This window comes from Macrobrachium rosenbergii, chromosome 35 (genome assembly GCF_040412425.1).
Source record: "Macrobrachium rosenbergii isolate ZJJX-2024 chromosome 35, ASM4041242v1, whole genome shotgun sequence".
Lineage (NCBI taxonomy): Eukaryota > Metazoa > Arthropoda > Malacostraca > Decapoda > Palaemonidae > Macrobrachium > Macrobrachium rosenbergii.
Genome location: NC_089775.1, coordinates 3305021 through 3321604, shown reverse-complemented (window position 1 = coordinate 3321604; position 16584 = coordinate 3305021). Strand labels below are relative to the sequence as shown.

Genomic DNA, 16584 nt, shown 5'->3' with positions numbered 1-16584 from the left:
TAACTTTATACCAAAACAAAATTGTTAAAATTATCGTACCGTCTGCACTTGCGTCAGGCAATCAAATGCCATAAGTCATTATATTTTACTGTAACTTATTGTTAGTCAGTACGACACTGGACGTCACTGGGTGAGGTTCCTCCCACGGCAGTTCCTTCAGGCTGTAACAGACTACGTGGGTGCAGTTTAGCCTGTGATGTCATAGTAGGTAAGTTTATATATAAAGTTTAAAAACTATGTAGGATTGTTTGAAAATAAATGGTTTCTTATGAGTTAAATGTAGTAGAATACATATTTTAAAAGCATATTATATATATATATATATATATATATATATATATATATATATATATATATATATATATAGAGAGAGAGAGAGAGAGAGAGTAAGGTTATGTACAATTGTTTTTAAAATGTTTTTTACATTTAGCAATTTTTTTACATGTTACCCCAGTTGGCATTTTTTACAGTTATTCCAGTTGGCATTTTTTTACATTTATTCCAGTTGGCATTTTCTCCATTTTTTAGAGTTGGCATTTTTTTTACATTTATACCAGTTGGCATTTTTAAAAATTTATTCCAGTTGGCATTTTTTCAAATTTATTCCAGTTGGCATTTTTTCATTTTTACCACTGGCAATTTTTTACATTTTTGCAGATGGCATTTTTTACATTTACTATCAAATAACGTCAAATTCCTCAGTCTAAACGTCGAGTCATTGTTTACTAAAGTCCCAATCGCCGAAGTGTTGTCTTTTTGAAAGAGGAAGTTACAACCACACGAATAAAACTCTAAAACTCATCAACCTCTGTGTAACTAACAAAGTGTTCTCTTTCAATGGTAATTTTTACAAACATAAATTTGGCTGTAGCATGGCCAGTCCCCTGTCACCCCTCCTAGCAAACTCGGGCCAGCCCTAGGAGAGCTGTTAATCAGCTCAGTGGTCTGGTAAAACTAAGGTATACTTTGTACATGGAATATTTCAAAACAGAAATTCTGTCGTCTATCAAACCCCGTAATATGATCTGGCTTAGATACGTAGATGATATTTTCACTTTCTGGGACAATAGCTGGGGAGACTTCAATTAATTTTTTAATAGACTGAATTCGTTAGTTCCCACCATAAAATTCAGAGCGGAATGGGAAAAGGACGGATAATTGCCGTTCCTAGATGTACTGACCATAAGAAACAGAACAGATGTGCTTTCACAGTACATAGGAAACCCACTTTCTCTGTTTCCTACATTCGTTTCTTAGGCTGCCACGATGTCTCCTTAAAGAACATGGCAGGGTGCAACTTATTCCTCAGGGGGGGCTCAGTGGTCTGGTAAAACCAAGGTATACTTAACTTTTAAGGGGGCTCAGAATATGTTCAAATGGGTACCTACATAAAGAATTCAACACGATCTGCCAACACCTAACGCAACTGCTCTCTCCACCACACATTATCGAGAGGGCTATTAACAAAGCGAATAAAATAAACTACATATACTACATAGGTCCCACTCACAACAGACAAATAAATTTTAACAACAAATTAAAGCTTCCGTACGGCGAAAGCATCCAAAAAGCCACCGAACAACTCAGGTCTAACAATCCTTTGATTTTCCATCATCCGAAATCCATCGAGCTCGCTCATTAACGTATGTTTGAATAAAAAAGGGAATAAGCTGGAGTTTACAAGATTCCGTGCAGCAATTGTAATGGGATTTGCGTGGGGGAGACAGAGCAGAAAAGATCAGTACGTTATGCTTCGGAGAGTTCGGGGATTATCTTACACGTCAGGGATAAAGGCCATTCCATAAATTGGAGCGGGGCGGAGCTGGTTTTCAAAAGTAGCTGTCCGTACAAAAGAAAGGTGCTGGAATCCGCTCGCATCAATGAAACCAACGACATGGACTTGTCAGGGGGACGCTGGAAACCGGATGACATTGACGGGTTAATCCTCAGACTTCTTCTGAAGAAGGTGTTCCTGGAAACACGACCACCAGATGCGTCGCCAGGCGGGAGTTAATGAGGCCAAAACCACCAGGGAATTTTTATTTCTCCTCCTTGGGAATCGGTCATCTGATACCATCGGAGACTTAATGCCACGCCTACAAATGCTTTGTATATATACCCTCGTAACATTTCATCTGTCCATATTTTACCAGTGAATGGGGGCATCAGAATACTGTGAGGTGCTCGAAATATGTAGCTGCAACGTTCAAATAGTGTTTTGAACCTGTGCATATTCCCAAGATTCATCCCCTGTATAATATTAATGAATTCCCAACCAAATGCAGGCAAATTGTGAAGAATGAAAGTGCAAGGAGCGAAAATATGAAGGTGACTCTCCGAAATGGGAACAAAAAGCCGATTTCATTTAGAAAAACAAGGAACGAAAAACCTGGGAACTGCTAAAATTGCCGTCAATCATGAGAGGCGTCATTATAGCCTCTATAAAGAGGGGAGAGAGAGAGACTAATATTTTATCTGACCAATCTAAATTGACTGAAATCGGCACTGCAGATTATTATAATTTATTCAGAACTGAGGATAAAATGAACAGGTTTCTGAGAACTTTAAAAAATGACAGCTTTGTCGACGAATCCACCTATCAGGAACCTTTTTCAACTGGTTCGTCATACGGGATTCTTTATGGTTTGCCTAAAATTCATGAGCCAGGGGTGACCGTGCGTCCTATTCTGGCGAAATTCCTCGTACCCGTGCTTGAACCACTTACTGCTAACAACTATTCCTTAAAAAACTCTTACGAATTGAAAGAAAAAGTTCTTGTCTAAGACTCCGATCTATAGTGATGACCAGTTTTGATGTAGGGTCCTCGTTTACAAACGTCCTAGTTGCTGAGAGTACAGAGGTAATCCTTGATAAGCTATTTTAACCTCCTCGACTTTTAAAACCCTCTCAGACCTGTAGCCGTGCTGGACACGGCCTTGGTTTAGAGGGCAAGGCTATGGTTTCACCCCTTGGACCCACCTTCGCCAACATCTTCGTCAATGGCCGGCGTTCCAACATCAGGTTTACGCTCGAGAAGGAGTCCAACCTTCAGCTTTCCTTCCCGGACGTCCTGGTGACAAGGCAGAACGATGCTTTTAACACTACTGTTTTTAGAAAACGAACTTTTACCGGATGGGGCTCGAATTTCTACAGATCATGCTACTTCAATTTTAAACTTAATTCTGTTTGCCCATTATTCCACAGGGCTTTACGGCTTACTTCTAACAGGGACATGTTTCACAAGGAATACATATTCTTAGCAAACTTTTTTCAAAACAACTGTTTTCCTGCTAATTTCGTCAACGAGATTCGCCGAAAATGACTTAGCAATTCCTTCTCCCCGCCAGTAAAATGTCCTACTGTCCCAAAACTGGAATTTTATGCCAGCTTCCCCCATGTCTGTGACAGTTCTTTTGAAAGAAAATTCACTCGGGCAATACAAGATCATTTTCCTGCTGTAAATGTTAACCTAATTCCTAAAAATCCCTTAACCATCCGCTCTCTGTTTCAGTTCAAGGATCGTCAATGCCCTTTCATGTCCTCTTGTGTGGTATATGAATACACTTGCCCCAGGTGTCACTCGGGGGTTTATTTGGGACCCACAAAAATCCCCTGAAGTCAGACAGCAGACTCAAGAACCCGGAGCATTCCAGCATAAGAACTCTTGCTAAAAGTTGCAAAGAATACACTGAAAATAAAGATTTGAAAATCATCTGACAAACACCCAACACTCAGGAATGACCCATCTCAGAGTCCTTATTGATCAAACAACTGGTTCCCCCCATTGAACGCGCAGTCAAGAGCCACCCCCCCCACCCCCCCTTTCTTGTCTAAATGTGTCTTGTCCTCATTTTTATTTGTGAGTTTCCTTCCACTTACGTTTCTTTTGGATTTTAATATATCTTGGGTTTTTTAAAATGTATACTCTTAAGTGTAAAGAAATGTTCAGTTTGAGTTTTATGTCAGGATTCCAACCTGTGCGTATTCCCCCCCCCAAATTCATTCCCTTTTATAATATTAATGAATTCCCAGCCAAATGCAGGCAGGCTGTGACGAATGACAGTATAAATGGAGAAAATAAGAAGGTGGCTATCCGAAATGAGAACAAAAAGCAGAAATAATTTAGAAAAAGAAGGTACCACTAGCCTGGGAACTGCTAAAATTGCCGTCAGTCACGTGAGGTGTCATTAGGGCCTCTATAAAAAGGGGAGAGAGAGAGAGAGAGAGAGAGAGAGAGAGAGAGAGAGAGAGAGAGAGAGAGAGAGAGAGAGAGAGAGAATGGTCCTTGTACATTGAAAGAGAGAGAGAGAGAGAGAGAGAGAGAGAGAGAGAGAGAGAATTGTCCTTGTACAGTGAAAGAGAGAGAGAGAGAGAGAGAGAGAGAGAGAGAGAGAGAGAGAGAGAGAGAGAGAGAGAGAGAGAGAGAGAGAGAATTGTCCTTGTACAGTGAAAGAGTGAGAGGAACAGAGAGAGAGAGAGAGAGAGAGAGAGAGAGAGAGAGAGAGAGAGAGAGAGAGAGAGAGAGAGAAATTGTCCTTGTACAGTGAAAGAGTGAGAGGAACAGAGAGAGAGAGAGAGAGAGAGAGAGAGAGAGAGAGAGAGAGAGAGAGAGAGAAATTGTCCTTGTACAGTGAAAGAGTGAGAGGAACAGAGAGAGAGAGAGAGAGAGAGAGAAAGAGAGAGAGAAAACACAATGACAGAATGAGACAGTGAGAGAGAGTAATGGTCCTTGTACAAAGAAAGAGAGAGAGAGAGAGAGAGAGAGAGAGAGAGAGAGAGAGAGAGAGAGAGAGAGAGAGAGAGAGAGAGAGAGAGAGAGTTCCATACTGTGTACAGCGTGGCCAAGGAGACGTGATCAAATTACTCGAATTTCCTCCTTTCCCGTATGACAGTATGCTGAAGCAGACATTATTTATGACCACCCTTCTTCCAATAACTTTCTTTTTTTTTTTTTTTGTAGGTTCCCATAACTCCTTTACGAATTACGTCGTTAATCTACATACCTTCTTTACAGCGCAATAGCCACTGGGTCGACATTTAGAGCGACTTATTTCTTTTCGGAGCGTGGGAATATTATCAGCTTTCAATCAAGTGCGTACAATGTTTCTTGGACGCCTTGCTGAAGTTGTGTGTATATACGAGTATACATACATATATATATATATATATATATATATATATATATATATATATATATATATATATATATATATATATATATATATATATATATTCTTACATTCTGGGAGCCCTTCGTTGGCCGAGTCTGTTGAGCTTCAGACTGTCACTCGATGGGCCGGAGTTCAATTCCCCGGCCGGCTGATGAAGAGTTAGAGGAATTTATTTCTGGTGATAGAAATTCATTTCTCACTATAATGTGGTTCGAAAGCTGTAGGTCCCATTGCTAAGTAACCAATTGGTTCTTAGCCACGTAAAATAAGTCTAATCCTTCGGGCCAGCCCTAGGAGAGCTGTTGATCAGCTCAGTGGTCTGGTAAAACTAAGGTATACTTAATTTACTTACATTCTGGGGTCTACTGGAGGAATGTACAGGGATTTCTTATCATTTAACTGCCGTAAGGGGCAACAGATATCACCCAGAAGGCAAACAAATGGATTTGCAAAGGATGACTTACCTTGATATCACCCATTAATTAACCAGGAGTGGAGGGTCGCCATGGGAAACGAGTAACAGATTACGTTAAACCGAATTAATTTACAGACGAAGCAATCAGGAACTGAATCGGAAAATAACCGACTGAGCGGCTTGCAAGCACATGAAATGTGCAAATCTCTGAATATGAAAAGGTGACTACTGACTGAACGATTTCAATTTCAGGTGCTTGTGCACATGGGAGGAGGGGGGGGGGGGCGACTGGTTGGTGCCCCGGGACTGCATATCAGGAAATTCTTGCACATAGAAGAATGGCAGTAACGTCTAAGTGGAATTAATTCGCAAGGCTGGGACCAACAGCTTGGGGGCAGAGTAGCAAGATTTCTGGAAGGGAACTCCAGGTTAGCAATCAAAACAAGGAGTTTCTCTCGCATGAACTTAACTAGGCACCACACTGAACTAGTTTAATTTGAGCTTAGGGGTGAATCGTGGGGCAGCTTTGGTGGTAGGTTTGATTCAACAAAGGGGACTTTGTTTAAGACAATGAAAAGTTGGAAATTCGGAAAATGGAGAGAAATTCACGGGAAGAAACAGAACCTGACTTGGGACCAAATGCTTTCAGACATACCTTATTCCTCATGCACAGAGCTCTTAGCATGGGATGAAAATGGCAGCCTGTCTTGCATTTCATTCTACCCAGCGAAGTTCCTCATTGGACGGGTTGGTACCGTTCCTGGCTAGCACTCTGCTGGGCCGCGTTCGATTCTCCGACCGGCCAACGAAGAATTAGAGAAATTTATTTCTGGTGGTAGAAATTCATTTCTCGTTACAATGTGGTTTGGATTCCACGAAAAGCTGTAGGTCCCGTTGCTAGGTAACCAGTTGGTTCTTAGCCACGTAAAATAAATCTAATACTTCCCGGGCCAGCCCTCTCTAGGAGAGCTCTTAATCAGCTCAGTGGTCTGGTTAAACTAAGGTATACTTAACTTTTCTACCCAGAGAAACGGGAAGAGTCCCAACAGGGCGCAGTGGTGGTTAGCTGAGGAGTTCGTGCGCCCACTCTCGGGGCATGGCGTCTGCCTAGTTGCTTTGCTTGAAATCCAGGACATCAGCAATCTGAAAGCAGTCACACTGCCAGCAAAATGTTATGGGGAAAATAGGTCTTATAGTTAAGGACTTAAGTGTTAGGATCGTAGCCTAACGACAACCTGGATTTGCCCCTAGTGACTAACCGCTACATGACCCCCAGAAAACATCCGATTGGGGATGAAGGAGTGGCACTGTTTACAGCCAAATCAAGCGATCTGGGGGCTTAGGCCTACTCAGTTCACTTCTGTCATGGCATTGTTTTCCCACCGCTAATTTCCTACTCACAGCTGACGACTGACAGACGAATTTTTTGTTAAATATGGAAGAATATATATATATATATATATATATATATATATATATATATATATATATATATATATATATATATATATATATATATACATATATATATACACACACACTCATATAAATTTCTAACTCACTTAAGAATTGATCCCAGGGCTCTCAAACAGAATGTATAGGTGCTACCACCTCACCCACACCGGTACCTGGTGGGTCGGGAAGTTGGGCAAGGCTCTGTGCTATGTCCAGTGTGTAGCCTTGCCCAGGTAAATGCCTCAGGTACAAAGTAATTAGGCTACAAGTTTTTTACGACTTGTGTGGATTAGTTGCACTTTTATGTAAATAATTTCAAAGATAATTCCTTAATTTTCTATACCATTTCTTCGTGAAGTGAAGAGTACTGAATGGAAGGCAAAAGTGTATTTTGTCAGTAATTCGTGACTCCACTGTGCATGTACCAATCTCATTAGGGGGTCTATAACGATTTATCAAGGCCGGTGCAGCCGTGCAGGTAAAATAAGAGATGCGTGACCATTAATTATGATGCCTCTTCCGTGAGCGCCTTCTTTTCACCAGCACAGGAGGATTTATAGGTTGTGATTTTGGGGTACTAATTCTGCCATGGAAGTTGTCCTTGGTTATATTATTTTATCGTGCTGGTCCATTCTGCTAGTCCATTTCACTGGTCCGTTCCATCGGTCTGTTCCTCCCCCTGGAAGGGAGAGAATAGCCTGATGATACCAGTACATTCCGCTGGCCCGTCCCTCCAGCTGGCTGGGAGAGCATAGCCCAATGATACCTGCATTTTTAATGATGGCCTCTTCAGGGCTATGTTTAGCTCTAAGGAAGCATGAGTCTCCCGGTAATTATCTTCCCTGACGGATGGCCTCTGCGTCTCTTGACGGGTGGAACCTTGTTTCGTAGACATCGGCAAAATATAGATGTACGGCTCTGCTGTCACGACAGGCATGCAGTTGCCTACGTGAGTCCTTGTTGTGCGAAGAACATGGCCTTTTTTTTTTTTCAGGGGGTTCGCATGCTATGTCTGAACACACCTAAAATCATAGACTGCACTGGTTCTCAATTCTTGGACCCTTCGGGTCCTTTTGGGGTGTTCGCCAATAGAAGGATGGCGACCAAGTTGGAATGGAATGGAATATGAAATTTTAGGCTTGAAGCCAAGCGCTGGAATCCGAGGGATTATTTAGTGCCATGATGAATCTGGTTTGGGATGAATACTCATGGCAATGAATTTATGAACTGAATAAAATAAAAAAGTGATTTTAAAACTATGGTATAAATTAACATTTGGCAAAAACTGACATTCCCCATAAAAAAAAATTATAACTTTGTATTTAAGGGACGTGCATATAACCTTTTGTGTAAAAAAGTAAATAATTAAAAAAATTATCCTTAAACATGCTTATATAAACAACGGCAAAAGTGTATATATACTACACTTGGCAACGTACCAAGAGGTCAATATTAAATTCCATTATAGAGGTTAATGTCTCTCAGGAATGCAACTGTGTTATCAACAACTATATCGGGACCAAGCAGTTCTGCTATACCCCTGCCCACTGTTGTACTGCAGCATACCCATGGCAATGCAATAACGTGCCCCACAGTAAGAGGAGAGGCGCTCTGTGTACAGACTAGTGCAGTTTCCCCCCTCTAAAAGGCTCTTGCATTGGTCAGCAAGTTCATTAACAGTGACGAGGTCTCAGAGGGCCTTTTCGGTTCCACTCCCCAGGTCATGACCTACAAAGGTCATCTCCTTCTTATCAGTCAGCCATCCCAGGAGTCCATTTGGTGACATTCTTATAACTTTTATTTTCCTTTGATACTCTGACTTTGGTCATAAAATTCTACATGGCTTGAAAGTAGACACCAAAAACAGAGTGCTGCTTGGGGATATTGAAGAGATACTACAGAGGTTGGTGAAAGGGTACAGGGATAAATGGGAACACAGAAAATAGTAGAGAAGAGGTGGGCCACAGAGCAGGTGAAGTATAAAAGTTAACAGAGAGTGAATAGTGAAGGGATTGTTGAGCCAACTTTCCCTCTATGGAAGTGAAGTGTGGATAAAAACAAAAAGCGAATGCTACAGAGATTAATAATCTACCCAATATTTATTAAGTTAAAACTGCAAGAGAGAGAGACAATGGAAAATACGTAGGTATGGTATAAGGGTTAGCACTCGAGATGGTCTTGTCACGTAGAGAAAATGGAAGAAAACTGATGAATTGAAAGATGTAACTGAAAGCACAACTTACTGAGGGGATTTGAAGTGTCTCTATGTAAGTATTGAACGAGATATAAGTATTCTACTTATACGGTTATACTCATTAGTTACTTTTCTGAATGTTGTGTTTCAGAATGTGGGAACATGATGGCTTATACTACTTATATTTCTTTGAGTATCCGCAACATCGCCTACAACATTAGGTGCAAAAATTAATGGTGTTTACGCTGAAGCAATGTATTGTACACATCATCCTTTTGACAAATAAATAAATAAATATATATATATATATATATATATATATATATATATATATATATATATATATATATATATATATATATATATATATATATATATATATATATATATATATATATATATATATATATATATATATATATATATATATACATATATATATATATATATATATATATATATATATATATATATATATATATATATATATATATATATATATATATATATATATATATATATATATATATATATATATATATATATATATATATATGAGAGAGAGAGAGAGAGAGAGAGAGAGAGAGAGAGAGAGAGAGAGAGAGAGAGAGAGAGAGAGAGAGAGGGTACAAAATACACAAACCTGTCCTACATTCCTCCACTGGAACGAATTTGTCTCCAAAGTCTCAATTCTTCCTCCATAGTTTCCAATGCTTCAGCGCCAATAAATTCATAGAGTTGTATTCGCGTCGTTCAAAGGCTTTTTGAAGTCAATATATATTTTTTTTGCGTGGCACTGTACTTCCAAGTCCCAACGGTAATAAATAAAGTCTAGGCAATTGTTGTTTTTGTTGTTGACAACGAGGCCATTAGTGATCACTCTATTTTGGTCTTCAAATTGAGAGACTCCACGTTTTTCTCACGCCGAAAGAAAAAGATTCTTTTGCTTACTGAATACAAACACGTGATGTAGATATATATATGTATATATATGAGTGTGTGCATGTGTGTGTGTGTATGTGTAAGAATAAAAAAATGATAATGATTTGCATATTACAAAGGCTGATAAACCCCAGGTTCTAGTAATAATGGATAAAGATGGGTATGTTAGAAAAATGTACAATCTTTGCCAGACAATGTAACTAACTCAGAACTACGAAAAAAAAAAAATCCCAAAGCGACTGTCACGAGTAACTTTAATAAGAAATGAAAAAGTGTCTTAAAGTGACGAAACTCTAGAATTGACAAAATTGCGTGTGAAAGATTGTTTCTTTTAAGAAATTATGACCTTCAAAAGTTTTGCCAAAGGGGGTCCCTTGGTTTCGATACGTTGGTGACATATTCTGGCCCACGTGCCAAAATCTGAACTGTTTTCTGGACAAGCGAAATCATTTGGTACCTTCTGTGAAATTCACCGTCGTAAGAAGATAATTGTTCATTACCCTTTTCAGATGTTCTGGTTCATACAAGGGGCAGAAGCTTTGTGTTTGATGTTGACAGGAAAGCTACCAACGTCTGCTCTGATATACAATACTATTCAGGTCACCATGTTCATGGAAAACTCTCAATTTTCAGTGGCAGACTTTTAAGGGCATTGAGGATGTGCAGTCAGGAATTCTTAAGACTCAGAGTTTTGTGAAATTTACGATGTAGGAATTATGTTAAAATACCCAAAGTTTTAACCGACAAACCTTTGCAGAAAGCTACAAACATTTTGTATTTTATTTATTTTATTTTACTTTACTTTGTACCCTAAAGAGTGCGCGCAGTACAGAAAAGCGCTTGGTACCTTCTCTTTGATTTTCACCTTTCATGTGGTTCTCTCTCTCTACACACAAACACACACACACACACATATATATATATATTTTTTTAATGATATATATACAGTACAATCACACACTGCAAATTCTTCTACGCATTACTATGAAGCATTTTGTAGACAGAGCAGAATATCCGTTCCATATTTTCTAAGCTATGCTCTGGACCGATCACCAATAAGAGCCCGCGCTCAATCGAAAACAACAAATTGTAAGCCAGCAGTCACTCGAAAATGCAGGCAAACAAGCACAGTTCAGTGCTAACAGTAGCTGCCTGGAGTGCAGGAACAGCTTTCGTGACAGAAAATAATCAATGGAACAAGGAAGGTTTTGTATTCATCAAAGACTGACGCGGAGAAAAACTCCTGCAAAAAAATGGTGCCACCAAAGTAACTATGTATACACACACACATTTCGACCCTATTGATCCAGTGGGACCCCTTCCAACTTGACATGCAGGCAAACGAGCAGAGTTCAGTGCTAACAGTAATTGCTTGTAATTTGTGTAATGGCAGTTAAGTTTCTGGAGTGGGAGGTTATACTGGAATGTAGTTCATCATAAGGTCAGGTACTGCTCTATAATTGTGATCACCTTGTGTGTGTGTGTGTGTGTGTGTGTCTGTACAACTTAGTTTTCTGGTTTACCAGTACAGGTGTACCCTTTGGGGTAAGGCTACAGTGGACCATTCCTTCGCAAAGTATGACCCACCACAGTTGGCTAGCAAGATGGTACATAATTCACTTATCAGATAAACACAGAGAGAGAGAAAGCAAGGAAGGGTGGTCGTGATAGGTGATCTGATGGCAAAAGTACTTGATGGAGTGACGGAGAGGATTGTGGGAATGGTAGTGGTAGGGTGTTGAGAAATATACCAAATGGGGTCAGACCAGGGTACAGGAACCACTTAATTTTATAGAAGCAGGTCATATGAATTGAACTTTGACCTCCCAAAGATGAGGTGGGAGTTACCTGAACAACCAAAAGATTAAAATTTGTAGGGAATGAGGCATTTGGAAGGAGTTGGACCTGAGACCTAAGCTATAGTCTTGACCACATGCCTCACATCCTACATAGCATGGCAGAGTAGGATTTCTGCTTGGAATGGGGCAACATTTCAGGACTGCAGTGAATCCTTATAATACTTAAGCTTCTTTTTGTTATATATGGACTCCCATATTTAAAATCACTCGTTTTCAAACTTTAACCCACCGACAGGTCCCAGAAATCTTCAAACAGACAAGATGAGGGAAGCATCCTTGATACTGGTGGCCTTGATTTCAATGGGGGTGTTGCACAAACTGGTGAAATCAAGCATCGACACAGAGAGAATCACTATTTTCACTGGAAAAGTCATGCCAGCAAAGTATGTCAAGCATAATGTCACAGTTGAGAACGCCTGTGAGTTGAAACACCAATTTTTTATAGCCTTCTGTACCTGTGGCCTATCTAGTGCATGAAAACAGCCATGAGTTGCAAATAGTACTTTCAGATTTTGTGCTGAGGTTCAAAGCGTGTAAACTAATCTGTTTCTCTTTGGTATGTAAGAGTTTTTGGCTGTAAATTCTGTAAAAGTTTATGATGATACCATTATCAACATGGCTTCTCTTATATTCGACATTTCTGTGATTTTTCTGTTGCTGTAACATAAATCTAGACTTAAGTGAGATTTTTAAACTTAATCCAGACATAGTGAAGTTTACATTACAACTTCCAGAGTACTTGTAATTGAGAAGAGTATTAGTAGGACTGCTCTCACTTTCAGCCGACATCACTTTGAACAAAATGTTCCTGTAGGCTTAGCCTCTGCTATCAAAATATTTACTTTTCAGGCCAGTGTAGAAACCTCTGCGAAGTAGTATTGGACTGCACAAGCACCACCTGGATCAGGATGGCCGATACCAACACCTCGCGATGCCTCATCTCCGCAAGCAACTTTAGTGTTGTGGAGCTGCAAGACCCAGACCAAGGGATCTCCTCGGCCAAAACTTTCTACTGGTTCAGTAAGTTGAGGAACACTGCCAGATTTTGACTCCTGTAGTGTGTGTGTTCCTTAATGTTTTAAAAGAAAGTTTTCTGAAATATTGTAACCGTAACTCTTGGGAACACTGCGCATTGCCGTCTTTTTGTTGTTGTCGCTGTCGAGATTGGAAGCAGGCGACTATAGGAATACAAATGTGCCCAGGAACTTGAGTGTTCCATCTCAGCCATCCTCCATAACCTTGTCAAGTCAGGGCATCAACTGCACACCTCCTAAATGCCCCGCGACGTACAATGCACCTTTAAACACATTCTTCATTAATTACCCGTACTCCCTTTCAGACCTTGATTTTACACCGCGCCAATACGGATTTTACAAGGTGCGTGAACTTCATAGCGGTTTCTACGACGCGCTGAACTTCTGCAGGTCCCAAGGAGGGGAGCTGGTCACTCTGGAAACCAACGCAAAAATGAAAGACGTGACTTCTTTCCTCTGGCAGGGATGTAAGTCACTGAAGCTGTTTACTCTACGGAAATAAGCTATTTTTTGAGTGCTTGCGGAAGAGGCAACTGTTTCTTACAACTTCCATATTCTTTGGTCCTGACGTAACTCATTTGGCTTTTCTGTATATGTTAGAGTTAGACTATTACTTGTCCGTGTTGATATTTACCTGCTCAAAGCAGTGCTGTGCTGTAGGCTCATTTGAAGCCCAAATTGTTAAATTGCTTTCTGACAAACTGCCTTTTTAGTGTGACATTATAGGGGGGTAACAGATATAGGCCTAACCAGTTTCTGAAGGAGCACAAACTTCACCATTGTTTATCCAGCAGCACAGTTTCATCAACTGACTTTTTGTGTCCTTTCCGTTACTGAGATCCATTAACCTTCACTTGGTAATGAAAAATTCTCATAACTATAAATAAAACTTGTTTTCCAAACATCTGATAGTTATCTTGAACAAACTACGCTCATTCCTTTGTGTAAATTACAACTCATACAAAATATTTCTTTCGGACAGCCGGAGCACAATACTGGATTGGGCTTTACCAAGAGGTCTCCACGGCAAATCCAGTGTGGATGAATGTAAATGGTAGGTAAAATTAGTAAGTAGTTCACTGTACGCATACAGTATGTAGGAAAAAACTGTACATGAAACAACACTGGAACAGCTATATATGTGCGCAGGAGAATTTAAAGTTTGCAGCTCTGCTCGCATACCACACAACCAACCTTTGTAATTCTTTTCACACTCCAGTGATACAAACAGATCAATACACATATTTATGGACTGAGATTCAGCCTATTTCTTTCTCCCCCCCACCCCCCAGGAAACACATCGATGACCGAAGTCACCGTATCTGGTGGTGGGAGTGCAAATTGTTATTCAACACTTAATGGTCCACCTTGGACTGTACAGAACAGGGACTGTAACACGCAACTGTACGCTGTGTGCGAAAGGAACTTCTGATTAGTACGAAGGTAAGTCTCTCTCTCTCTCTCTCTCTCTCTCTCTTCTGCACTGGGAAGATACTGCTTCATCAGCTCAAATTCTGTCGGTTCCACCGGAATCTAGCCCATCTCAACCCTAAGCCTAAGGGGGTTATCCAGGGATGCCTCACTACACGAGGATTTTTGGTCGGAGCGGCCAAAGTCCCATCGCAAATCGAATTACATTCTGCTTCCAGGCTTTGCGAGTCAAAGTATTGTGTTTTCTGTGGCTGGCTGGTATGGAAGGCAAATGCACCAGAATTTTGAAAGGGTGTTTCCGCCCTTGTGGGGTGTATCTCGAGACTTCGACAGGTGGCTAGCCTAGCTTACGTAAGCAAGCTCTGTGCTCTTTCCTGCCAAGGATCCTGTAGCGAGAACTGGAAGAGTTTCTGATTTACTACTAGCCCCCAGTCAAGAGGTGCTAGAATATACCTCAAGATGGGATCTAACTGTTTTTGTCTACCATCATTCCCTAAACTAAGGTCTCAAGGAACTCTTTTACCTCCTCATGCTGAGAGAGGTAAGGGTCAATATGAAGAAACTTCCAAGCTCTCAGCACCCAAGGTCAAAGGTTGCATTGTGTTAGGTTAGGTCATGAAATCTGGGGCTGTTTCCACACCTCTAGCTGTTACATTCAAACAACCAATTCTTGTTTTAACTTTTCCCCCCAAGAAACTTGCTGTAGTTGTTTGTAAGTTTCCTGTTCCATACAGAAGACAGAGAAGAAACATTGAAAAAGCTTTGGGGTACCTGTGTTTTAATCCAACACCATTTTCAGTGCCAATTTGTTTATCTAGAGACATTGCAATCCTATTTTTAACAGGGTCACTTTTTTCTTTTCTCTAGAACCACCTGTGATGCTTTCCCCTAGAACCAACTGTGATGATGCTAAACCAACTGTGATGATGCTATTACCTAGAACCAACTGTGATGCTGCAATTACCTAGACCCAACTGTGATGCTGCTATTACCTAGACCCACCTGTGACGCTGTTTTCTTCATAAACCATCTGTGACACCGTCTTGTTCAAAGACTCGACTTAGTAGTGTTGTTTTAACTCGGAATTGAGTGTGTTTCCCCTGACTTGACTTAACACTGTTGTTTCAATTCAGGATTGAATACAGTGCTACATTTTTTACTGTAGTTATGACAGAATTTGTGTGTGTGTGTGTGTGTGTGTGTGTGTGTGTGTGTGTGTGTGTGATTTTATCTAAAGTCAACTGCAGTGTTGTGTGAATTAGAATCATGTTTTCACTGTGTGACAATGTGGTTTACCTACTATTAATTACAGAGTAGATCTCATCCTATGCTAAATATAATCTCTGATCCCTATTCACTATAATTTCATGTTTAAAATGTGTGTCATCACCTAATTCATAACTAGGCCTAGTGCTGTGTGACTTTTCTTGAACAAATGCACTGTTCTAGTCAGCTAGAGTTGTTGCTACCTAGAATTAAATATAACCATATATTGAGAGACTTTTCCCACATACAGGCAGTTGCAGTGTTGTTTCAAATTGGTCAACTTTATTGCTCGAGTGTATAAAACTTACAATGTCCTTGTCAGTGCTGCAAAGATCATTTACAGTCTTTAAAGACTGCACAGAAAACTGATCATAATGTTGTAACGTCACCATTTCTGCAAAACTTTATAGCTTAACTGTAGAAAAAAATATCAGCAAAATTCAGTGTTTTATTTCTGCATAGTACATATTGTATTTAGTAAATGTTGCATATATCATTTGACAGTCTTGAAGTACAGCTGAGAAAACACATTTGAAAGGGTAAAGGGTTTCCAATTAGATTGCACGAGTTGCGTCATTGTTTGCATAACCAACACAGAGCAATGGTGCCAGGGAGTGCACGTCACATCACAGACTGGTTGGCTATCATCGCTGCCCCTCTGTATCTATGGCTGCAACAGACTGGGCCAAGGGATAATTAGGCAAGTGTTGTTGGAGGAGAGAGAGAGAGAGAGAGAGAGAGAGAGAGAGAGAGAGAGAGAGAGAGAGAGAGAGAGAGAGAGAGAGAGATTCATTGGTGCACTCTCTCTCTGAGAGGT

General features: G+C 40.2%; 1 protein-coding gene and 1 long non-coding RNA gene across 4 annotated transcripts in view; one reads left to right on the top strand and one right to left on the bottom strand.

The window, feature by feature from the left end:
* The window catches only part of LOC136856361 (uncharacterized), an 82951-nt gene that overhangs the window by 50630 nt on the left and 15737 nt on the right, over window positions 1-16584 (bottom strand). The window lies entirely within an intron of this gene.
* Window positions 108-15413, top strand: LOC136856227 (uncharacterized). The gene is made up of 7 exons (XM_067133918.1): window positions 108-208; window positions 12272-12454; window positions 12886-13056; window positions 13376-13537; window positions 14053-14124; window positions 14363-14513; window positions 15369-15413. The coding sequence occupies exons 2-6, from the start codon at window positions 12298-12300 to the stop codon at window positions 14500-14502; spliced, it is 702 nt and encodes a 233-aa protein (XP_066990019.1). The 5' UTR covers window positions 108-208; window positions 12272-12297; the 3' UTR covers window positions 14503-14513; window positions 15369-15413.

Bases quoted from the DNA above. Each gene is read 5' to 3' on its own strand.
- LOC136856227 (XM_067133918.1), top strand. From the start codon at position 12,298: ATGAGGGAAGCATCCTTGATACTGGTGGCCTTGATTTCAATGGGGGTG. The intron at 13,057-13,375 runs GTAAGTTGAGGA...ACTCCCTTTCAG, and splicing joins CAAAACTTTCTACTGGTTCA to ACCTTGATTTTACACCGCGC. The intron at 13,538-14,052 runs GTAAGTCACTGA...TCTTTCGGACAG, and splicing joins TTCTTTCCTCTGGCAGGGAT to CCGGAGCACAATACTGGATT.